This window comes from Crotalus tigris, unplaced genomic scaffold, assembly GCF_016545835.1.
Source record: "Crotalus tigris isolate CLP2741 ecotype Arizona unplaced genomic scaffold, ASM1654583v1 scf7180000017814.3102382, whole genome shotgun sequence".
Taxonomy (NCBI): domain Eukaryota; kingdom Metazoa; phylum Chordata; class Lepidosauria; order Squamata; family Viperidae; genus Crotalus; species Crotalus tigris.
The window spans coordinates 2,152,704-2,176,850 of NW_024096652.1; the positions used below are offsets into that span (position 1 = coordinate 2,152,704).

A 24,147-nucleotide genomic window follows, 5' to 3' on the forward strand; every position below is an offset into this window, starting at 1 on the left:
AATAACCTTAGACTTTCCATTTTCTGAAAACGACCAGGATTTGGGGGAAATCTCATATCTTTTTTTAGTCATTACCAATATCATTCTTTAATTCATCCAACTCTAACCATAGAATAATAACTTGCTCAATATGGCCCAGGGAGATGGATACTTTCTTGATATATCTATGGGACTGACCAGGTTCCAGTATGGTGGACAATTCTTCTGAAATAACTAGGGATTCAAATACATTTGAATGGAAGTCTTCTCATACTTTGAGTACAGTTGGGGCTGAATTCACTTTCAACGTGGCACAAAGAAGATAAATTGCAGAGGAAGGAGAGAGAAGAGAGGAAATGGGGATTGGATTCTAGTCAGGATTTTTATTTTTATTTTTTTATTTTTTGCCAGTCGCTGAAGTACCGTAAATGGATGCAGCCCTAACAGGGATGTGGTCTCTTATTAGTCATCTCTTCACCAGCAGAGGGAGCAATTGCATCACTAATCCTACCTAGCCCCTCAGTGAGGTTTAAAGACCAATGAAATTTATGCTAGGCCGACCCAGCATTGGGATGACGTGTACAGAGCTGTTGAGCTATAAATCATGATTTACTAACGTGGGTGTCAGTATTTATATCTATTAAGCAAAAATAATAAACCATATTATGACATAGCAGAAGGTGAATGAATGCAATCATCCCATGAGCCATGGGATAGAAAAACCAAGAATGACAAACACTTCTATGACAAACACTTCTATGGGTTTTAATACGCCTGATTACCTTCCATGCATATTGCATTTGATGCCAGTATTGCCATGTTGTTCTCTAAATCTGTGCATATACCAACTGAGAATCGGAGTTCATGCAGTTGTTCATGTTGAGTATGTGAGCCTGGAAGTTTATGCTGTAAAGGTTCTCTGGAAGCATATCAAAAAATCTTGGTCACTATTTTCTCTAAGGCACGGGTGTCAAATTCACCACGTCACATGATGTGTCGTGACATATTGCAACTTTTTTTTTTTTTTTTTTTTTTTGCATTGCCGGAGCTGGGGTGGGCGCAGCTTTTGTATGGTGCAACCGGCCCGTGGACTGGCAGTTTGACACCCCTGCTCTAAAGTATTAACTGAGATCAGAACGACTGCAATGTGGAGGACTTCCTCCTATATAGAAGATGGCTTTTCTCTCTGTTCTCAAACAGCTTCCCCAACTTGTCATTTTTAAAATAGGCAGACATTTACAGCGATACTTGGGATTGTGGGAATTGCAGTCCCCATCCTTCTAGATGGTGTCTAGTAGAGCGGAGTCTGCTAGGGTTTTAGGCTTCCGTTTTCTCCCATCATGTCTGCTGTGGCATTTATCCCCGCTGAATTATAAAGATGGTATATCCCATTTCTTTTAATACACTAATAGGATCATTCAGCAGCATTGCTGTGTTTTGTATTTTTGAATATTGGTTCCCCCCACCCGCTCTAAGCTTACAATGCCATTTGAAATGAATGGATAGTGGGTGGTTAGCTGCATCCAAAATTTCAGCAACTGCCATCTTATGCCTTCATCGTCCTTTTTTTAAAAATCCATAATTTTCACTTTAATATTATGCTGGGGAAGAATAATTATCTTAGCAATGATTTAGTGGAAATAATTGATTACAAAGCAGGTACAGTCATGAGATGACATTTGTGGGCAGGTGGACTAACCTTGTGATTATACCTGCAGTGGCTAGACCCTACTACTGAAGGTATAATCACAAGGTTAGTCCATCTGCCCGCAAATGTCATCTCATGACTGTACCTGCTATGTAATCAATTATTGGCCTTGCATGGAATAGCTTTAGCACAGAACCAGATATTACAACCACATGACTGCACAGATGGTATAACAAAACCCAAGTGCATGACTGCTAGCTCATCTATAGGCAGTCCTAAGTCAGGATAAACGGGGAGGAACGGAGAAAGAGCTGGTGACTTACTCAGTACTCAGTCACAAAACCCTATGGCAGTGTTTCCCAAACTTGACAATTTTAAGGCATGTGGACTTCAACTCCCAGAATTCCACAGCCAGCATTGCTGGCTGTGGAATTCTGGGAGTTGAAGTCCACATGCCTTAAAATTGTCAAGTTTGGGAAACACTGCCCTATGGAAAAGGTCAAAGACAATACCAGAAAGAGGGACACGCAGGAAAGAAAACATTAAACATGCTACTAAGGAAGACCAATGACCTGCTGTAGATAGTCTAATAAATTAAAATGTGGGAAGGGAAGAAACCCCCTTGGAGACCCTGAAAGCTGATCAAGTCTGTGAGAAAAGGAATAGATTGCACCGGAAGAAAATGAACAAGATTGGCATGTGAAAGGTATGAAGAACAAACCATGACAAGCTGGATACTATCCAGAAGGAAATGAGAAGGACAAAAATAGGCCAAAATAGATGGACTGGACTGGAGACGGCTACTTTCAGTCAGATGAATTGACGATACCAATAGGACAGAAAGAATGGACTAGCACTGATTACAGACAAGAAAGCCAGCAAATCAGGTGAAAGCAGCCAGCTGCCATTATGACAGAATAATGGCTAATCAGATCCAAGTTCAACCTCTCACAATTTTCCTAATATATGCACCAACCACAGATCCATCTAAAGGAGGAATGAAACGCTGTTGGATCGCTATTTAAGAAGGATTACAACAGCCACCCAAAGCAAATGTAACAGCCATCATGGAAGGTCTCAACAGCAAAATTGGAGACAAAGAAGAAGCAGAAATAGTTAATAGATCTGATTTAGAAGAAAGCTTGTTGCAGTTCTGTCAAGAAATCAACCTAAAAAACATTTGTAGATATGACATCTCCAAATGGACTCTACAACAACCAAACTAGCCAAAATCTGTTTTAGATTCAGTTTCTGCAACATCAAAAAAGAACACTGCTCCAAGGAAATATAACATTGAAAAAAATCCATCTGCACATGCAATCCTAGTAAAGAACACGTTCAACTTATTTAATTTCACTAGAAAATCTTTGGATGAACTCTGGGAAGAAATGAAAAGCATGCTCAGGAGAGCCCAGGGTCAAGGCTTGTGCAAAAAAAAAAAAAAAATGCATACAAATAAGCAAATGGCTATCAGAAGAACCATCCAAACTCTTGAACAGAAGAGGAAGGGTAAAGCCTTGATGACATAGGTGAAACAAGCCAGCTAAATGCAGAATTTCAACATAAATTTAAAAATGACAAAGTTCTAGAATGAGCATTGCAAAGAAATGGAGGAAAGAAACCCATAAACTATTTACTGCATGCAAAGGACCAATAGCAGTAGAGATGGGAAAGTAATGAATGATCAGAAGCAAACAGAGATGTCAGGAAGACACTGAGGAATTGTATACAACTAGTCATTTAAAAAAAAAAGCCTGTAACAAATAGTAATCTGAAGGAGAACTAGATATACCAGCAAAGGAGGTAGCACTGAAACAACTGCCCAAAGGAAAGTCCTCTGGACCATCAGAATAATACCAACAGCAGCAATTGCAAAGCTATGTTAAGAAACATGGGACACCAATGAATGGCTAAAAGACTGAGAATGATCAGGGTTCATCCCAATCTCAAAGAAGAATGACTGCTGCAAATATGGCTCTATTACCCCGGTTCATATGCCAGCAAAATTTGGTTGAACATCCTATAACAATGTAGGGTCCAACCTGGGAAAAAGAACTTGCTTGACGTACAATACAGTCTGGTTTTAGAAGAAGAAGAGAAAGTGCCTTGCAAATGTTCACTGGATCATGGAAGAAGAAGAAGAAGAAGAAGAAGAAGAGGAAGAGGAAGAGGAAGAGGAGGAGGAGGAGGAGGAGGAGGAGGAGGAGGAGGAGGAGGAGGAGGAGGAGGAGGAGTATGCCAAATGCAGTCTGAACATCTGGCTAACTGTGCGATTAATAATAATAATAATAATAATAATAATAATAATAATAATAAAGTTGGAAGGGACCTTGGAGGTCATCGAGTTCAACCCCCTGCTCAAGCAGGTAACCCTATACCATTTCGGACAAATGGCTGTCCAGTTTCTTCTTAAAAACTTCCAGTGTTGAAGCATTCACCGCTTCTGGAGGCAGGTTGTTCCACTGGTTAATTGTTCTAACTGTCAGGAAGTTTCTCCTTAGTTCTAGGTTGCTTCTCTCCTTGATTAGTTTCCATCCGTTGCTTCTTGTCCTGCCCTCAGGCGCTTTGGAAGATAGCTTGACTCCCTCTTCTTTGTGAATAACCATATTCAAATTTTATATACCATAGCAAACTGCACTGAACAGGACAAATTATGGAAGTACCCAAAGGAAATGCACATTCCAGAACACTTAAATTAACCCTCTGTCAACTATTTTATGGAGATACAGACTAGTTCAAGATTGGAAAAAGTGTATAGCAGGACTGTATTTAAGCACTTTTCTATTCAGTTTACACATAGAGACAATTTAGATTAATTGGAAATGGAAATAAAAATCGGCAGCAGAATCATTAACAGTTTAAGATGGCACCACTCTGTTGCCAGAAAACAAAAAGATATAAAAGTCCTTATCTTAAAAGTCAAGATAGAAAGTGGAGGGGGAAAATGGATTGCATCTAAACCAAGGTTTCTCTATCTTGGCCAACTTTAACATATGTGGACTTCAATTCCCAGAACTCCCCAGCCAGCTGTGTTCGCTGGAGAATTCTGGGACTTGAAGTCCACACATCTTAAAGTTGCCAAGGTTGGGAAACCCTGATCTAAACGATGGTGATATTAAGATAAAAACTGGCAATGAAGAAACTGAATCAGTTCAACACACACATACACACACCCTTTGGTACATTTGGTGAAGTGTGCATAGGCAAGTAAAATTATAAACACTGAATGTGACGAGTATTAGTAACTATTATGTATTTCCTACACATATGCTCATAGCTAAACTATAATAGCTTGCAAAGACACACACGGATGAATGATCACTCATTGTTTCTGCATAATGAGTGAGGTTAAATGGATTAGTTAAGAGGGATTATATCTGGGCAACACGCCACCCTCCCTTCCCCTGAAGGAGGGTGGCATATATTCTCATGCTGTACATCTGTACTGTAGCACATTCCCAAAACTATTGTTCATAAACCCAGAAGAAACTTCTGTCTGCTTGGGTGTGTAGGTGGTTGAAAGAAATGACTTTGGCAAACAGGCAGGGCTCCTATCTGTTTGCTATTAATGTGGCACACATACATCATTATGTCTTCCAGAAATTGCATAAGAGTTAAGGGTGAGGGCTTAGATAGATCTTACATGAGGCACGTCCAGCCCATGACCCACAAACAAATTGCGACCCAGAAGATAATAAAAAAATAATTAAAAAGGAAGTTTGTCATTTGTATACATTAACTGTATCATATATTTTATATGTGGACCAAGATAATTCCTCTTCACTCAATGCATCCCAGACAAGCTAAAAGATTAGACAACCATGTCTTACATATAACAGAACACACAACTTGTACAAGATCTATTGAAGGTCCCATTCAAAACAGGGGCCAGCACAGCAGATAGTCCTGGTGCATTGAACTTTAGCATTAACAAGGCCTAATCACCCACAAGATGAATACATTTCACCTTAAGAAATTTCTAAGGGAGAAATTCTCCCTTAGGACAATTGTATTAAAAACCAGTTTATGATTTTAGGTAGGTAGTTTATAAGTTTAGATAATCATTTTACAATTTTAGATAGTTAGCATGAAGCAGCAGCATCTTTGTCAGTAATCTATCAAGGATTCTAAGGTGTGAGTAGTAATAATCAAGAATTAGCAGTGGTTTTTTTGTAAAAAAAAAAAAAAAGGTGCCGGAACTCACACACTTCATACAACCTGCCTTGCCTACCCTACAAGGTTCCATCCAAAAAAGGTGCCGGAACTCCGTTCTGGGCATTCTATGAGAAAAAAAGCCCTGAGAATTAGTGTTGGCAATCTTTGTACTTGGCAAACAGATGTAATCCTTTATTTTGGCCACAAGGGATATTGAGTCACAAGGCAGCCAACACCAATTAGCTCTACCTTGCAAGTTGAGTATCAGGATAAATGATGAGTACCGGGACAAAATGTTCACATCAAAATGCATTGAGTACCAAATTTGACCAATTTTGAAGCAGTCAAATAGCTCCCATTTGAGCTACCACTGTATATGTGAAGATAAGGTTCATGCAAATAAACCTTAATTGTTTACTGCTTAATAGTGGTAGTCCAGATTTTTGCAGTCAATATATAGAAACCTTAGATAAATGGCATTAAGGTAATCCTCAACATGACCATAATGCCCATAAATCATGATGCTTATAAAGGGGATTATCATGTGATTGACCTGATTTTCTGATTTTTATTTTTTTGGGGAGTAGTCATTAAGAGAACCCATTTTTGTTATGGAGCATTTTTGCCAAAACCTGGAAGTAGATGCCAATTTTTTGCAAAAACCTCATGAATCATGTTTTTGTTGTAAATTGCAGTCACATGATCACAGGAAGCTGCAAACAGCTGTAAAAGCAGGCTGGTTACCGAGCATTTTAAATGCGGTCACACGATGGGGGGGAGAACTTTGGAACATGTTGAATCCCACCTTTTGGGGGAATCTGTCATAAGTCGAGGACTAGCTGTGTCCCTTAATTGTTGTCTTTCCCATAAATTATTTCTCCTCTCATGGCTTATTTTTCATAGACTTGCGATTCTTAACTCCACAAAAACACCCCATGTTTCCATTATTTTACTAAGCACTTAGAACATATGGAATAAGAAATCATCTTTATTAGTTCATCTTTATTTTGCACATTAGCTCTCCCAGTAGATTATATGTTTTAGTTTAATGCAATTGCGTTCCTTCCCCTCCCCCTTAAAAAAAAAGCTCCTTAGCACCAGACAAGCTTCTGCAGACAGTAAAGCAGAAAAAGGAAACTGAGAAAGAATTGAGGCGTTTTGTTGTGGCATTCGATCGGATCTCTAGAAGATAATTTCTGGCAACTTAGAAGTGGTTTTCCCCTGCGTTCATGGCTATCTGTAATGGAGAAAACAGGTTTTGTTAATGAACAGTGATATTACTGTGGCATTAATAAACAGAAACTAATCACTAATGAAACAGCATAAAATGGCGGGGAGACTGGTAACTTGGCAGCCCTGCTTTTTGTTATGCCTTGGCTTATAACAGTAAGGACAGTGGTGGGATTCAGCTGGTTCGCACCAGTTCAGCAGAACCGGGAGCTAATTTTTGGTTGCCCAGGCCCAGAATGGATTTCCGGAAGTGGCATCCACACAGAGAGCCGGTTGTTTACCTATTTGAATCCCACCACTGAATAAGGATGCTATATTGTAGGAAAATAGTGATTTGAAAAGACAACCTGAGAATGAAATAAACATTTTTCTAATGAAAGTCATTTGCTTTAAAGAGGAAAGAGAGATCATGCCAGTAGCAAGCTTAGCTGATAGCTCCTGGATTGCCAGTATTCAGTACTGGATTTACTCAATGGGGATTGGAAACATTCCTCTTGGCAATTCCTCTAGATTTCCAATCTGCTTAGATCTCCATACATAAGTTTAAAGCTTTTAATAATGATGATGATGATAAAGTTGGAAGGAACCTTGGAGGTCATCTAGTCCAACCCTCTGCTCAGGCAGGTAACCCTATACCATTTCGGACAAATGGCTGTCCAGTCTCTTCTTTAAAACTTCCAGTGTTGGAGCATTCACCGCTTCTTGAGGCAGGTTGTTCCACTGGTTAATTGTTCTAACTGTCAGGAAGTTTCTCCTTAGTTCTAGGTTGCTTCTCTCCTTGATTAGTTTCCATCCATTGCTTCTTGTCCTGCCTTCAGGCGCCTTGGAGAATAGCCTGACTCCCTCTTCTTTGTGGCAGCCCCTGAGATATTAGAACACTGCTGTCATGTCACCCCTCGTCCTTCTCTTTATTAAAGGGATGTGCTTACTGATGGCCACTTCTCTCCAGTATAAATGTTGGCTCTGAGACCTGTATGAAACTGGGCATCAGTAGGACTGCATGCTGCTCTCACTATTGCTACTTCACACTGGAACAGGTCTGTTAAAGTGCCACTTGCTACGGGCAGATTCTTGTCTCCTCCTGTATCCCCTGGCATGCCTTGTCTTTCTGACAGGGCTGTTTCCCACTGGTCTCTTCTCAGTTATGTAATTCAAGATCACTCCCCACTGTTGTGAATGCAAGAGTGTTGTGGGTCTCCTTGCCAAGACTGGTCATTTGTTAAGCACCTAAAAGGCTCCATAGAAGCCAATGCACCCCTTCAACTCAAAAGGATTGCCCATTTAGAAAGATAACCAATATATTTCCAATAGGTTTAATGGGGAAAATAGGATAATATTGATTAGGGACAATAAGAATTCAGAACTAAGAAAGCTGCAGAATATTGTATTACATTAATATAGCGAGTACTTCTAATTCTTATTTATTCATCTCATAGCTACTGAAACATTTATACGGACCCCTTTTTTATCATTCAAATTCTATCAGTTAGGTTGGCAAGCTCCCACCAAGTTTTAGGCAGAGTTTCTTCTAACAATACCATGATCTACTAAAACATTCCCTATTTAGGTGAGGAGTATGTAACAAGTACCCTTCTAAGTTATGCGCGTCATATGTTGAAGACCTGAGGGCACCCACAAGTATGAAGTGGAGCAGTTCTATTGCTTACAGATCCGTGTCTTCTATGACATCAGGCTTGTCCAAAGTCTCTTTCCTTCTTTGAACAGCATCCAGAATCTTTTTCCTGGGCCCCAGCGGAATGTTGATACTTTTCAGATCATTGTCTGAACACAACATCAGAGCTTCCAGATCAATCTTCTCCTTCTTAAAGATAGAAATAAACTCAAACATATTCAAAGAAGCCAGGAAGGTCTCCAGAGGGCTAGTGTCGGGTTCGATATCATCATCCAGACCCAGTTCCACTTCATCCCAGGGCAAGTCCTCCAGATTCCTCTCCTGCAGGCTGTTGGCACTGCCGATACTGTCGTTAAGACTTGGCGAGCATTGAAGGCGGCTGTGAAGCTTAACACTCATCCTGTCTGTATTGCCTTCCCCCAAAATACTGGGTTCACTTTGACCAATCCCAAATAGACCGCTACTGACATAGTTCCTCCGGAAAACCATGGTACCAAGTCCAGGCCGATTGAATAAAGAGTCATGGCCAGAATCAGTACTGACCTCAGAATGGGTGGAGTCCATGTGCAAACCTGGGTCACTTATGGCACGGGAGACAGTATCTTCATCAGACAGAAACATATCTCTAACATTTCGCCGAGTCCATTCCTTTGGGCTAATATAGGTGCCTTGTTTCACAAACATGACATCGTTGCCCAGCTGTAAGCCAGACAAGGACCTCACGCTTTTCCTCCCATCCTCATAAATTTTGAACGTCCCATCCACCTGTTTCTTTTTCTCCAGTTTCTTTTGGATTTTTGTCTTGCCCTTGGCTGTGCCCTGTATGGTGGCCTGAGAGTAAGGCAAGGAATTCATCATGGACACGTGTGGCAGTCTCCTACTCAGGGTGCTACTGGAGTAGCTGGAGAAACTCATCGTGTCCGAGCGGTCAGACATCTCTTTCTTGTATCGCTTCTCCATCCTTTCATGATGTTTCTTCTGCATCTTTACACAGTCCTTAATGCGTTTCTCTGCATCTTTAAAGGCTTTGTCCTTCAACTTGCTCACCAGCTTCGGATTGAGGCTGCTTTGCTTTGCAGCAATGGAGTCCAAGTAACGCACACACTCCATGTGACCCTTCATGGCGGCCATGTCCAACGGTGTGTGGTAGTCATTGTCCAGACACCAGATATTGGCCCCAAAAGACACCAGGAAGGAGAGGCAATTCAGGTGGCCATTGGCTGCTGCCAGATGAAGAGGTGTGTTCCCCCAGATGTCACATTTGTCTGGATCACCCCTAAAATGGTGTGAGAAACAGATAGTAAGTTCTCAAAGAGGTCTGCAATCTCATTTTGTAGATATTCTTTTAGACTTACAGAAAATACCAAAATCAACTTTCCATAAGTTGGTTACTTTCCAGTTGTATGGACTTCAATTCCCATTCTCAACAATGGTTATGGTGGTTGGAGAATTCTGGGAGTTAAAGTCCATAGCTGTGGAGAGCACCCAGTTTGGAGAAGGCTGGCACAGACTAGTCTGTCCCTGCTTTGTGCCTTCTGAGTGCATTAGGAGATCAAGTCTCAGAACATTTACCCAGCTGCCATCCTGGCTGAGAATTCTGAGTTTTTGTCCCATCTAAAAGGCATTTGAGGAAGGCTAACAAATACAGATAATTTTACATTATTGTTACTACTTTATCATATTTATGCTGTTAAACTGTTATTTTTCAAGCATTTTTTGAAGGAGGAAGTGGTGCCCAACAGTAATATTTGTAACATGGTTTTTATAAGCTGGGAAGTGTATACGGTATCTGTGAAAAGAGAAATACCTTATGCATTTCACATTTAAATAGATAACTGAGCACATGTAGCACACATATCAAGCCTCATGTACTGCAAAAATAATACTTGGCAACTTTTACATTTAGTTCATTTATTTTACTGTACATTCTGCTCATTCAGAAGCTTACGCAACATACTTGGCCCACTTCCAATTCCCTATCTTATGCTTTCTCACTAAAATGAGAGAGATTAGCTCCAGGGTCTCCTTCAACCTTAAATTAGACATCTTTTCTACACGTCCTGCCTGAAAAGATTGCTCTGCGGGTAGAATAGGAAAGAAAAAAGAACTTAGATGCTTCTGTAGAAAAACATGGCAATAGTAGAGTCCAAGTAAGGCTTTTGCAATACTTCTTAGCCTCTTTGAAATGTATAAGACAAGATAGGAGGCATATTCCTCTTTCTTTGCGTGGATATTTGGGCAGCTTCCCAACGTTAACGAGTGCTAAAGGGACTGTGACGTGGATTTTGACACAAATCTTGACATCTCAAAACACATCCGTGACATTTCTCATTCACTTTGATAATGTGGGGAATGCAAAGACCCACAAGAAGGGAAGTTGCCAGACAAGAGATTGTGGGGAGCAGAGTTTCTTTTGGTTAGTGACTTCCCTGCTGAACAGAACCACTTAGGTTCTGTTCATTTGAGCTACTTGCTTAGCCCACCCTCTCTCCCCTGCCTTGATACTGACCTATCAGTAGTGGGAAATTGAGGGAAAATATCAATATTTGATGAATTGCAGGCAAGGAATAAATTATTGATGGTATGTGGTTAAAGAGACAGTGAAACTGAAAATGCCAGAGCTAAGCTTTGGGTACAAGGCACACATGGCTTTAATGTTCTGAATAAATGCCTGTGTATTAGAGTGGCATACATGTCTCTGTGCAAGAAGAAGAAAAGGACAAGATCACAGTCATTTTTCTCCTCCTCTCTTTCCCTGTTGCACTGTAACCCCTTGTATATTTCCTAGAAATATAAATACATTGTACCACATTTATCCCAAATAATGCTGGGCAGAAAAATCTTGTCCATGTTTTTTTTTTTTTCAATACTTCTCTGCTTAGTTTGAGAATATTTTGATAAAATCTTCCTATGTGAGGTACTAGGTTGCTGCAAGATAGATTTGCTGTAGATTATTATCTTCCATTAATTTGCAGCGTCCATGATTTTCCAGCCATCAATTCACTCTCTAGGGAAAGTCATGATGGAATTCCTCCTATGTTATTTTTTTTCCCCCAGAAGCATAGGTGATTAAAGGAAGTTGCAGACTTCTGGAGGAAAAGTAACTACACCAGCACCCACATCATCACAATAAGCACCACACAGCATGAAAGCCTTGTAAAAATGAGATTGAAAAAAATAGAAACTCCTTTTGAGGAAAAGGCAACTTTTATTGATTTTGGCGGCATTGATCTTTGTAGTGCTGTTCTTCACTGTAGAAGGGAAAAAAGCATCAAAAATTATGGTTCCTCTGCAGCCTGTAGCATACCATATTAAGTATATTATGTCATGATTGTCCTCTGAACTTGGGATTCACTATTATTAAGCATGAAAATTATCAGCCATATGACCATTTAATTCATGCATCACTATTAACTCGCTAAGTGAGGTCATCTGTGCAGAGGGACAAAATGAGTTTACCATAGTCAGTGAGGCACAGAGCAGTTGTTCATTTGACTATAAGCACTGACCTCTGGACTTGTGTGCTCAAATATCCTATGAGGAACTTTAGAGCAGACGTCCCCAACCTTTTGGGCACCGGGAACCGGTTCCATGGAAAAAGGTTTTTCCACAGACTGGAGAGTGTGTGGTTTTGTGTGCTGCCTGTATCCCACTTGTTTGTGTGGACTGGTTTCTGGCATGCTGCAGCCCGGTACCAGTCCACAGACCGGGGGATGGGGACCCCCGGCTTTAGAGTCATGTGGTAGGCAATAAATGCAAATAAAATAAAAAAGAAACGCATATATATTTGTGCCACGTGCCTTGAGTGATAGTGTTTGGATGCTGATTTTGTTTACCTCTGAATTCTAATTAATTCTTAAACTTGCTAGCCTCAAAACACTAAGAATAGGATGGGAATAACCAGAGCCAATTAGTGTACCCACATGCCAAACAGGAGGAAATGGGGAAACTAACATTCAGTCAGTGCCCCATATCTTGAACTATGACAGCTCCTGGAGTTAGGAAAATCCTGTCAAATTGCTAACCAACCGCCACATCTACTGACTTCTGTATATGCTGCAGCATTTACTAACCCATTGGTTTTTTTTTTAAAAAAATCTGATGCTAGAACTAAGGAGCAGCTGCCTGCCATAAAGACATCATTTTTCCTAAGTAGAAATTCCCACTAAATCTGGGGTGATGGCATGCCCCATTCTTCCTCAGTTAGATGCTTTTCCCAATAGCTAAAACATGGTAATTGTAATTACTAAACAGTATCTATGTTTATGGAATAGGTGAAGAGAGGCTCATTTAAATCCAGAGGGGGGGAGTAAAGGTTAGGGTATATAAATATACTGTACCCTATAAATAGCTGTGTGCTCCTGACCTAAATCAACAGAGAAATTCACGCTGAGCATTTTTATACAGTAGATTGACAAATTGAGCAGAAAGTAACCAGATGAGTTCAGATGGTAGAACTAATCTAGACTTCACGGTAACCCTATCTCTGAACCTGCTCTGAAATCTATAGAGGGCTCTGAAGGCAGGATGAGAGAATGGGAAAACAGCCCCACCCAACCCCTTTGGACTCCAGCTGCTAAAAGAGAAGAACACAGAAATACAGTGGTGGGTTGCCGGTGCCTCTACTGCAGAAATGCTGCATTTGGAGAGTCTCTTTCTTGAGATCATATTTTGCTCTGCATTGTATTACTTATTACTTAACTCTATTAAATCATGCAGTCAAAAATCACGCACTAAAAAAAGATTACACCGACAATGCCATTCGATATTACAGGTGTAGTATACCTGGGGGGCCCTTCCCCTATTTTATAGCACTATAAACTCTCTCCTCCCCCATATTCCTTGCTACTGACCATAGTGATCAGAATCAGAACAACGGAGTTGGAAGGGACTTTGAAGGTTTTCTAGTCCAACCCCCTGCTCAAGCAGGAGGCCCTATACCAGGGGTAGGCAACCTTGGCTCTTTTATGACTCGTGGACTTCAACTCCCAGAATTACTGAGCCAGCATTTCAGATCAGGGTTACCAGGAGTTATAGTGCATTGATGTCCCCCCCCCCCCTTGTGCTTGGTAATCCACTCAGGGTTATCCAAATAACTGTAGCATTTATGCCAGAAAACCCAAATGGCAACAAATGTAAACAGTTAAAAGTATTTGCTACTGTTTAATAAAACCTCAATGTCTAACTACCTCACTTATCTGAAAAAAAAATGTTCCTTTGAAATGTTGCCAGACTATTCCTTCAGACAAAATGATAATTCCCATCCACCCCTTTCAATATGTATATCTTTGGGGAAAATCATTCTTCAGGGAGCTCAGCAGAAAGATAATTAATATTTGTTTCTGAATCGGAAGCTGTGACTTGGAGTGACGAAGGAGATGGCTTATTGCTTTCTTCCCACCCAAAGAATTTTCAAATGCAAGGCAACACACCGTAAATGGGACAAGTTTCAGTGTTACAGGGCAGATCACAATATCATTCATTCTGACCTAGGACTAGGTTGGTATCATCCACTTACATAACCTCCATCACTGTCTGGTATAATGATATGCAGCATTTAAGCATCACCCCATATGCGTGGGCAAGGGGAATACGGAAAACAGAGAGCAAATTAGTCCCATACGGTTAAGGGAGTGGTAGAGGAAGCAACCTTGAGATCACCTTCCCATTTATTTCAGATCCTCATTTCTAGAAAACTCTAATAGACTCAACTAGTATATCAGGTTAAGGAAAACATAATTATGTGCAATTATTACATTGCAAAACAAACAGAAGCAGGAATCAGCAAGTATTGGGAAACAATGGGAAAATCCTGTTGTAAGAAAGTCCTGTACTACACTGGCTTACTGTATACTCCAATCAATGGGGACATCTATTTAATACAATAATAAAAGTGTTATAGCAAATACAGTATATGCTACTTTGTTAAGGGCATTTCTTACCACAGATAGCATGATACAATCCAATAGGAGGAGGACAAAAGTGATACTGGTGTATAGATAATATGGCAGCCATCTTGTTTCCCAGGCAGCAGCGAAAAATAGCCATGTCATGAGAAAAGATGCAGCTGCTGTAAAGAGTTGTGAAACAGTGTTATGTTCATATCCTCACCAACCCCAAAGCATATTCTCCAAATTATTTCTTAATTACCACACAGTCCTAAAAAAATAATTCTTCTGTGATTCTCATGTGTCATTGTTGCCCCTTTTCCTTCTTACACAGAAAAAGTTGTACTCCAAATCTATTAACACCCACTCCTATCAGTATCAGGGTGTATCCTATATATGGATTGTCTATGCCATATTATCTATACATCAGTATCACTTTTGTCCTTTCAATCGTTTCTTCCCGTCAGTGTTTAATTTTCCTTTGTCGGCAATATAAGCACACCACAGATTTCATCAGAGGTTTTTGCAACCTCCTACAAAGAGATCCAAATCCAATAAAATATTCTTTCCAAATTGTGTCCCATGCCAGATTTGACATATTATATCTGAAGTACTGAATGCCCTACATGAATGAAGAGAACTCCTACTTTCATTCAGGAATAACACAAGAGGAACTGAAGAGCCCTCTGTCTGAGAGAGATTGAGGCTGCCAACAGAGCAGGCTGTCTTTTGTTTGTCTCATCTCCTGAAGCCCTTCCTGGCTGACCTCCACTAATCATCAGCTTTGGTATCTCCCATCACAGATGCTCCACTGAAGAGGCTGTGAAAGGCCTGCAGTGAAGAACGAAGATCTTGCCCAGCAAATGCTGACTCACCTCCCTTTTTCCAGACATCTCATTAATTCTACTCTTGTCCCTCATTAGAACACTAGAGATGCTTTTTGTGAAACTAATGAGCTAGGCAGAATCCTGCCTCCCTCTAGTGCCTATGCTGGATGAAAAACAACTGTAGATAGAATATCAGAACAATAGGGTTGGAAGGGACTTTGGAGGTCTTCTAGTCTAACCCCCACTCAAGATCCTATACCATTCCTGACAAATGGTTGTCCAATCTCTTCTTAAAAGTCTCCAGTGGTGGAGCACCCACAACTTCTGAAGGCAAGGTATTCCACTGATTAATTATTCTAACTGTCAGGAAATTTCTCCTTAGTTCTAGATTGCTTCTCTCCTTGATTGGTTTCCATTCATTGGAAACTAGTCAAAGAGAGAAACAATCTAGAACTAAGATTTTACATACACAAACCATCCATCTGTTATGTAATGTATGACAGGAATATTGCATCCTATTTCTTACCTGTAGGGTAAGGGCTATGAACGTACAGTTCAGTCACCATGCTTAAAGCATAGAACAAGAGAGATACCAGCTGAGGCCCTGATGCACAATTCACCCATTCTTGAATCAGTAAAGAAGTCTCCCAACATAAAATTTGTTGCCTTTGATGCCAATCCCTATCCTGTTTATCACTTTGCTTCAACTCACTGGTGAAGGGTGGCCAAACCTGGCATATTTTGCACATCTTGTGGCTACCCTTGGATGGTGTCAGAGTACCAGCAAACACATTCTTTCAATAATGCTAGAGCTAAGGATGACTGAAGTCCATCTTGCTTATAGAATCAAAATCATGGGAGCAATGGCAGAAAAATGATGTTGCCAGACCATGTTTGTTAGGTTTGTTAGGTACAAGTGCAGACATGGCCTTGAAGAAGAAACCAGATATATAGATCCATGTGATTTCTCACTAACTCTGTGCCCACAGTACAGCTGCTTGATTTTGACTCAGAAAAATCCCCAGAAATTTTGCAAAGGGCAAAAGCAATAATTGAGCCCACAGCTCTCTGAACCTTACTTTCAAATTTCATCTTTGCCCACATAGAAAATGAAACTGTTGTTAATTAAAAAGGGAAGCATTGACTGTTGAACTTCAATGCTTTGGCTTTTCTTAAGATAGTAAATCTTTCTCCCTCTCTCTTGCAAATTCTTTGTTTATTTCAATTACGTTCCTGTAAATATTTCTTCTCCCCCAATAAAACACAGCCAATGAAGGAAGCTTCTTTTAAAATATCAGGACTATCTATCATTTCCTAATAAGATTCTTTGCCAAAAGGGCAGGAGCATTTTTAGTACTATATTCTTCAACAGACAGCAAGCCTTTTTTTTTTCAGTTCATTAAACACTAGCCAGGCGGTGAGAAAGATTCTTTGCTGGGAATATTTACTTCAGCTTGTAAGTACTAAGAGCATCTTTCTGCAGAAACCAACTTCTATGCCTTTTACCTTAGAGCAGAATTATATGGATTTCTGAATTTCCACCTCATCCTACAGCTTTTGGCTGTGTTTTTAAAGTAAGAGATATGAATTCCAGTAAGAAAGGAAAAATACTAGTTTACTCAGTTGTGGCACTTAAAGAGAATTCTGTTACTTGATTCAGTCCAGTACATCAATATTTAAAAATGGGGTTCTGAATCCAGCAAAATTCAGAAATACAAGAAATGAAAAACAAGGGACATAGGCCTGCACATCAGAGATAGTTTTCATACTTGGTAGTCAGGAGAAACATCAATTTCTTATAAGAATCTGTGTTATAATATCATCATAAAAATATTTTTTTTTAAATCCCTCAGTGAACCCATATTGTTTCCATTTATTAATATGTATCTTATATTTGTGAAATCATGAATTTGAAAGGACAAAGACAAAGACAAAGACAATGACGCTCAGGCAGGCAAGTATTGGCGGGAGCGAAATTGGAACAAGTACCAGGACTGTTCCCCTGATCACCCAACCACAACAAAAATATTCTCTCTGGGCTAAGGTCATGGTAGCTGAGGGAGGTACCGAAGGCATGTTTGGAACCACTCTTTGGGTTCTGCCCGAAGGCCTTAGGTGACCAGGCAACGTGCACCAGTAGAAAAAAGAAAAGGGAGGCAAAAAATATCAGTGGCGACCTCAAAAGGGTCTGTAGGTCTGACTTAATACACAACAAGGTATCAAATGGCAGTCACCTAGAGCGGAATTTATTCTTATTAATATTATTACTATTATAATAATAATAGGAACAACAATAATAATAAAATAATAATAATAACAACAACAACAATGATGATGATGATGATGATGATATTGTGTGTTCTGCCTTTAGGCCTGTTGGCCATGCAGTAGCTTAATTTTTAGCTTTAGTTTTTTTTAAAATTTATTTATTTATTTTTATTATTATTATATTTTATCCTATTATTATATATGCATATCAGGGTGGAGCACTGGCTGTGCGCTCCTATTCCGCCGCTATCAGTGCTTCCAGATATGATGTGGAGTTTCCTTAAGCTCCGTTTGCCTTCCTCTGGCAAGAGATGGCGGCCGCGGCTCGTTTCTCTCTGAAAACGGGCTTCGCGGTTCCCAGGAGGGTTCTCTAGCCCCCAGTTCTTAGTTGGGGCTTACTCCCTTCCTGTGCTTCGGTTTTTTAAAAGGAGGGTGGCCACGGCTCGTTTTCCTCTGAAAATGAGCTCCCCGGCCTCCCGGAAGCTGCTTGCGCCCAGGGATTTAAATTTGGCGTGCTGGTGACATTTTAGGGGAATCCCAGCCGGGGATTGCCTTTGTTGCCTGAAAGCGGCAACTAAAATGGCGCCCGCGGTTGCCCTGGGCTGCTAGGGAATCTCCGACGATCCGAATTCAAGTTTGAATCCGGACCTGGAGATCGTTATTTTTTCCCCCAATTGAGGAAAAATTCCCTTGGAAAGTTGGGGAGAAAGGCTCAGCAAGTGGTCTCTGCTGATGCCTTTTTCCCCCCTTTTCCACCCCCAGAGCCCTGGGGCTGGCTGGGATCCGTGGGGAGTTTTCCCCCCCACACCCCCTTTTTCAATTTTAATATAAGATCAGGGATGATCCCAAGGAACAATTAGTGGTTGGGGAAAAGGTTCAGCAAGTAGTCTCTGCTGATGCCTTCTTCCCCCCCCCTTTCCACCCCCAGAGCCCTGGGGCTGGCTGATATCTGTGGGGAAGTTACCCTCCCACCAATCCCCCTTTTAATTTTAGGTTTGAGATCAGGACTGATCTCCAGAAAAATTTGTGGTTAAATTCCTATAGGTGGCAATTTTTTATTTTTTTTTATTTTTATTTTTTGGGAAGGGGAAGCCAATTATTAAGGGATAATCAATCAATGGATTTCTTTGTCTAACCTGATAAGCTGAGAGCCACACCAAAACGAGTCTTCTCGAGCAGAGACCAAGTTAAGAATGGACTCCACAGGAAGTGGGGGCGTGTCAAGTTTTGGCTACTTGGTCTCAAGAGCAGGCAGACAGAGAAAACCCATCGGTGGATTATCCATCTCCGTACTGAGAAAAGGCGTTCAGGTAAGACCAATGCCCCTTTTGTCCCCCAAATCTTGGGGACCAGTGATGCCATTGCAATATATTTTAGACATGAAAGTAGCTCAAAAAGATGCCACTACTCACTGGTTCACCTTAGGCAAGCCCCGATTTATTACCACTGGTTCATCTATAAAATGGGAAGAAGACCAGTTATATCACACAGAAGTGTTATAAATGACCTTTAGCATATAATGACAATTGGGACTGAGATTGCTAAGCAATGCAGTCACAAAATGCAACATCATGTGACCCCATCACTTAGCAACAGCAATTCTGGCAGTCCCAGTTGCTGTTGTAACCCCATAGTCATTAAGTGAGAAGAGGTGGGAGTCCCAGATGAGCAGAGGGGCACTGCAGAGTATAGGATTCCTGGTGTGCCTGGCTGAGGAATTCTGGGAGTTAAAGTCCACAAGTCCACAAGGACTAAGTTTGAAGACCCCTGTTCTACTCTGTAGTGGGACTTTTTGAGGAAAATGTAGGAGGAACAATTTACAGGAGCTACATCCTCACTCAGTTTGCTTGTGGGAAGCCAGCAAGGAAGGTTGCAAATGGTGATCATGTGACTGACTTGCTCTGATGTTGTAATTGCAAGCCAGGCACCAAACACCCAGATCATAATCATGTGACCATGGGGATGCTGCAAAGGCCATAACTTCACAGACCGGTCATAAATCCCCCTTGTTGTTCAGTTGCTGAACAAAGGGCCATAACTTGAGGACTACTTCTACTATAACCCAGCTCTTTTACCTCTTGTAAAGCTCAGCTCAAGAAGAACAACCTCAGAATTCTGTTACCTTCATCAGAATTTTTATCCTCCCTTCTCTACTCTTTCTATAATTAATATCGTCACTGATTATATCATAGAAAATAACTGCCTATATCGAAATTGCCTTTGATCACAATTTTGAGAATCTTAATCAGCCCACTTCTTTCAATGGATGTTGGAAAGGAGATGCTTAAGATGCTAAATGGAGTCCTGCACTGGGCATGGGATTGGAATAGAAACCGTTCAAAATCCCTTCCAACCTTGACTTTCAACGATTCTATGAAATATTTCTTCAGACTGTAGTGCAAATGAAGGCTCAGAACAAAACAGTTTCTTCCCCTCAGCAAAGATATGCATCTCTTCAGCCAATCCACGAACAGCAAAAAATCGTACCGATGAGGTCACCCCATCCAAGTTTTCAGTTAAACCCAAGGGGTGGGTACATTGCAAGAATTTGGGGTGTGATGGAGGCCGTTCTAGACCAAAGTAAGCAAAACATTCAGCTGTTAAAAGTTTGGATGGGGTGAGGAGAAGAAATATTGAAGGAACTTCCTTCAATATTTCTTCTCCTCACCCCATCCAAACTTGGAACTGATCCAAGTCAGAGTTTTTCTGCTTTCCTAGTGTCTCGAGACAAATACTGTCAATAAGTCTAGAACTTCATAGATGGGCACATCCTGAAACCCTGACCTTCTCCAAAACAACAATGAACTCCTGAAACCCTGACCTTCTCCAAAACAACAATGAACTCAGGGCATCTCACCTGCCACCAGGTACAAATGAAAGTTGCTGTCATCTCAGTGGCCTGCAAGATTCAGCGGAGTTGATACCCAGAAAGAAGGGACGAACTTTCCCCCCCACCACCACCACCACCAAGGCCTGGATGAAAACCAAAACAGAACAGTGCAAACACCAGACTTACCCTCTGCTAACTATCAGCCTTAAGGCATCCAAGTTGCCATGGTAGGCGGCCCACAGGGTTGGGGTCATGCCATCTTCATCAGGGGAATTTAAGTCCTTCTTGGTGGCTTCCTTCAGCAGGTCCAGATAGCCATCTCTGGCTGCACGGTGGTATTGGTCATTCATAGTGTAGCCTTAAAGCCTGCCCATGTCACTGGGAGGGCGAGCAGCACAGAGATGGCAACAGAGTTCTAGGAAAGCAGCTGTCAAGAGAGGAGGGAGCTCCGTTGCCAGGATATTTGAGATTCCCTGCCCGGAGAGGGCAGGAACTCCTCATACTGAAGGCATATTAATTGCCGTGGATTCCCCTGGGTCCTAAAAATTCCTGCCTTTGCCTTTGCTAGCCCCTCACAGGAGACACTTCTCCTTTGTGCTGCTTGTCTGGTGGGAATGCTTGGGAATGTGCTTTTGGAAACCTTGGCTTGAATTACCAAAGCAACAGCTGCTAAATCAAGAGTGCAGCACTTCAGAATATGGAGAATCATCCAGACTCAGGATTCAGGTTTTATTGCAGAGTTATACTCTGCCCCTTCCAAAGAATTCTGGAAGAGTGAGTGAAAATATTCAGAAATTATCTCCTTCTACATGGAAACTCCCCATGCTGATTCACCAATTCCTCCATCCTTTTTTTCCTTTAGGGGGGATAAGTGAAAAGAAAGATATACAATTATTACACAATCACTTTAGACTTTAAACTCTCTTGTCCCTTATGTGGTATCACTGCTGGCCAGTGATTGTGTGTGATGGTGAGGGGTGCACGCACAGGCCTTCAAGTCAATGTTAACTCCTGGTGATTGTATGGACAAGTCCCCACAGTTTCCTTGGCAAAGATTTCCAGAAGTGTTTTTCCACTGACTCCTTCCTAAATTTCAGAAAGAGGGATTGGTCCAAGTCTCCCAATTGGTTTTCACAGTTGCCGGGTTCCTACCCTGATGCACCTTAACCACTATATCAGGGGTAGGCAACCTTGGCTCTTTTATGACTCGTGGACTTCAACTCCCAGAATTCCTGAGCCAGACAAGGTGGCTCAGGAATTCTGGGAGTTGAAGTCCACGAGTCATAAAAGAGCCAAGGTTGCCTACCCCTGCACTATATCAAAGGTTCTATGCCAGGCCAGGCTTATGAAGCCATTTAGAGAATGGATCCAGGTGACAGTCTGGCACTCCACTACAACAGAAGGCATGAGCTCATCTCCAACAAATGCTTGGCAGGCCACCATCTTTGCACAGGAGCTACTAAAGGCAGTCTAATCTCCAGTAGCATGTCAATGCATTGATGATGGGAACAATACACATACGCACATCTGCATGGAGCTACAATTTATATTTTATGTTTATGCTCAGAAATGCGAAAAGTAAATAAATGTGTGGAACACAGGTCTTTTATTGGTCACAGCTTTGTGGTGGGTTCAGATAAAATAAGACAGAAAAGTGCATCAGCTCTAAATTAACTTAAGTTTCTCTTCCCTTAAGCCAGTGGTTCTCAACCTGTGGGTCGGGACCCCATTTGGGGTCGAACGACCATTTCACGGGGGTCGCCAAACAAGGCTGTCCGCCATTTTTTTCCCCTTTTCTTTGGCCACGCCCTTGACACCCGGTGATGTATAAGTGGTTGGGGGTCACCACAACATGGGGAACTGTATTATGGGGTTGCGGCATTAGAAAGGTTGAGAACCACTGCCTTAAGCCAATATAAATCAATCTAAAAACAAACCAGCCTGCATGAAATTCTAGCAGAGATGTCATTTATTAAGCAATAACAAACTTGGATTTCACACTGAAGGAAAAATACACTACTAAGCTAAGTTTGACTCCTATTGATATAGTACATGGGTGCCTCCTGCCATACACCAAATCAGACATGTTAAACACAAGGCCCAGGGACTGGATGCAGCCCGCAAAGTGGTTTAATGTGGCCCACGAAGCCATCCTGGAAACAATGAGGGAACGGCCCCCTCTGCCTTGCCCGTGTCCAGGCCAGCCAGGAGCTAATGTACAATTTTGTGGTGTCCATCTATGCTGAAACACATTCAGTCTTAGCTCCATAAGCCCCCCCCCCCACTGCATGGCCTGAGAGGAACAGTGAGGCTCCTCCAGTGGACCATGCCTTGGCACATGCCCTGGTCCCACCTCCTTTGTCAGAGACCCTCAGATCTGTCCCACTCTTGCCCAGGTCCCCACAGGCACCCTTGATGCGAATGGTGTAGAGCTGGCCACGCCCATCCAGTAGGCCACACCCATTCCATCCATGCCCACCCAGTAGACCACACCCACCCTTGCTACACCCACCCAGCCCCCTGAGGGCAACCGCAATGCTGATGCGGCCCTCAATGAAATTGAGTTTGACACCCCTGCACTAAATAAATTGTTGTTGTTGTTAATTGCGAAGTCGTGTCCGACCCATCGCGACCCCATGGACAACGCTCCTCCAGGTCCTCCTGTCCTCCACCATCTTCTGGAGTCCATTTAAATTCACACCTACTGCTTCAGTGACTCCATCCAGCCATCTCATTCTCTGTCGTCCCCTTCTTCTATTGCCCTCAATCTTTCCCAGCATTAGGCCCTTCTCCAGTGAGTCCTTCCTTCTCATTAGGTGGCCAAAGTATTTGAGTTTCAACTTCAGGATCTGGCCTTCTAAAGAGCAGCTGGGGTTGATCTCTTCTAGGACTGACCGGTTTGAACGCCTTGCAGTCCAAGGGACTCGCAGGAGTCTTCTCCAGCACCATAGTTCAAAGGCCTCAATTCTTTGGCGCTCAGCCTTTCTTATGGTCCAACTTTCACAGCCATACATTGCAACTGGGAAAACCATGGCCTGGACTATACGCACTTTGTTGGCAGGGTGATGTCTCTGCTTTTTAGTATGCTGTCTAGATTTGCCATAGCTTTCCTCCCCAGGAGCAAGCGTCTTTTAATTTCTTGGCTGCAGTCCCCATCTGAGGTGATCTTGGAGCCCAGAAAAATAAAATCTGTCACTACCTCCATTTCTTCCCCATCTATTTGCCAGGAATTGAGAGGGCCGGATGCCATGATTTTGGTTTTCTTAATGTTGAGTTTCAAGCCAACTTTTGCACTCTCCTTCTTCACCCGCATCAAGAGGCTCTTTAGCTCCTCTTCACTTTCTGCCATTAGAGTGATATCATCTGCATATCTTAGGTTGTTGATATTTCTCCCGGTAATCTTAATTCCAGCTTTTGTTTCATCTAGCCCTGCCTTTCTCATGATGTGCTCTGCATATAAGTTAAATAGGCAGGGCGACAGTATACAGCCTTGCTGGACTCCTTTTCCAATTTTGAACCAATCAGTGGTTCCGTGTCCAGTTCTCACTGTTGCTTCTTGACCTGCATATAGGTTTCTCAAGAGACAAATAAGATGGTCTGGTATTCCCATCTCTTTAAGAACTTGCCACAATTTGTTGTGATCCACACAATCAAAGGCTTTAGCATAGTCAATGAAGCAGAAGTAGATG

At 41.7% G+C, this 24,147-nt stretch overlaps 2 protein-coding genes across 4 annotated transcripts in view; one reads left to right on the forward strand and one right to left on the reverse strand.

Annotated features, from left to right (window-relative positions):
- The window catches only part of OTOP2 (otopetrin 2), a 62,438-nt gene that overhangs the window by 21,512 nt on the left and 16,779 nt on the right, over positions 1 to 24,147 (forward strand). The window lies entirely within an intron of this gene.
- On the reverse strand, positions 6,798 to 20,880 carry USH1G (USH1 protein network component sans). 2 transcript variants are annotated; one of them, XR_005556638.1, is made up of 3 exons: positions 20,645 to 20,880; positions 8,602 to 9,921; positions 6,798 to 7,019 (listed from the first exon to the last, which is right to left on the reverse strand). XR_005556638.1 is itself a non-coding variant. In XM_039342892.1 (3 exons), exons 1-3 carry the CDS (start codon positions 20,806 to 20,808, stop codon positions 7,016 to 7,018), a joined length of 1,410 nt encoding a protein of 469 aa, XP_039198826.1. In that variant the 5' UTR covers positions 20,809 to 20,880; the 3' UTR covers positions 6,798 to 7,015. The 2 variants fall into 2 exon arrangements, 1 of the variants encoding a protein (XP_039198826.1); XM_039342892.1 differs by having other exon boundaries at positions 8,680 to 9,921.

Excerpts from the sequence above, each read along its gene's own strand:
- USH1G (XM_039342892.1), bottom strand. The coding sequence starts at position 20,808 with ATGAATGACCAATACCACCGTGCAGCCAGAGATGGCTATCTGGACCTG. Across the intron at positions 9,922-20,644 it reads AGGCTGATAGTTAGCAGAGG|GGGTGATCCAGACAAATGTG; the intron begins GTAAGTCTGGTG and ends ACACCATTTTAG.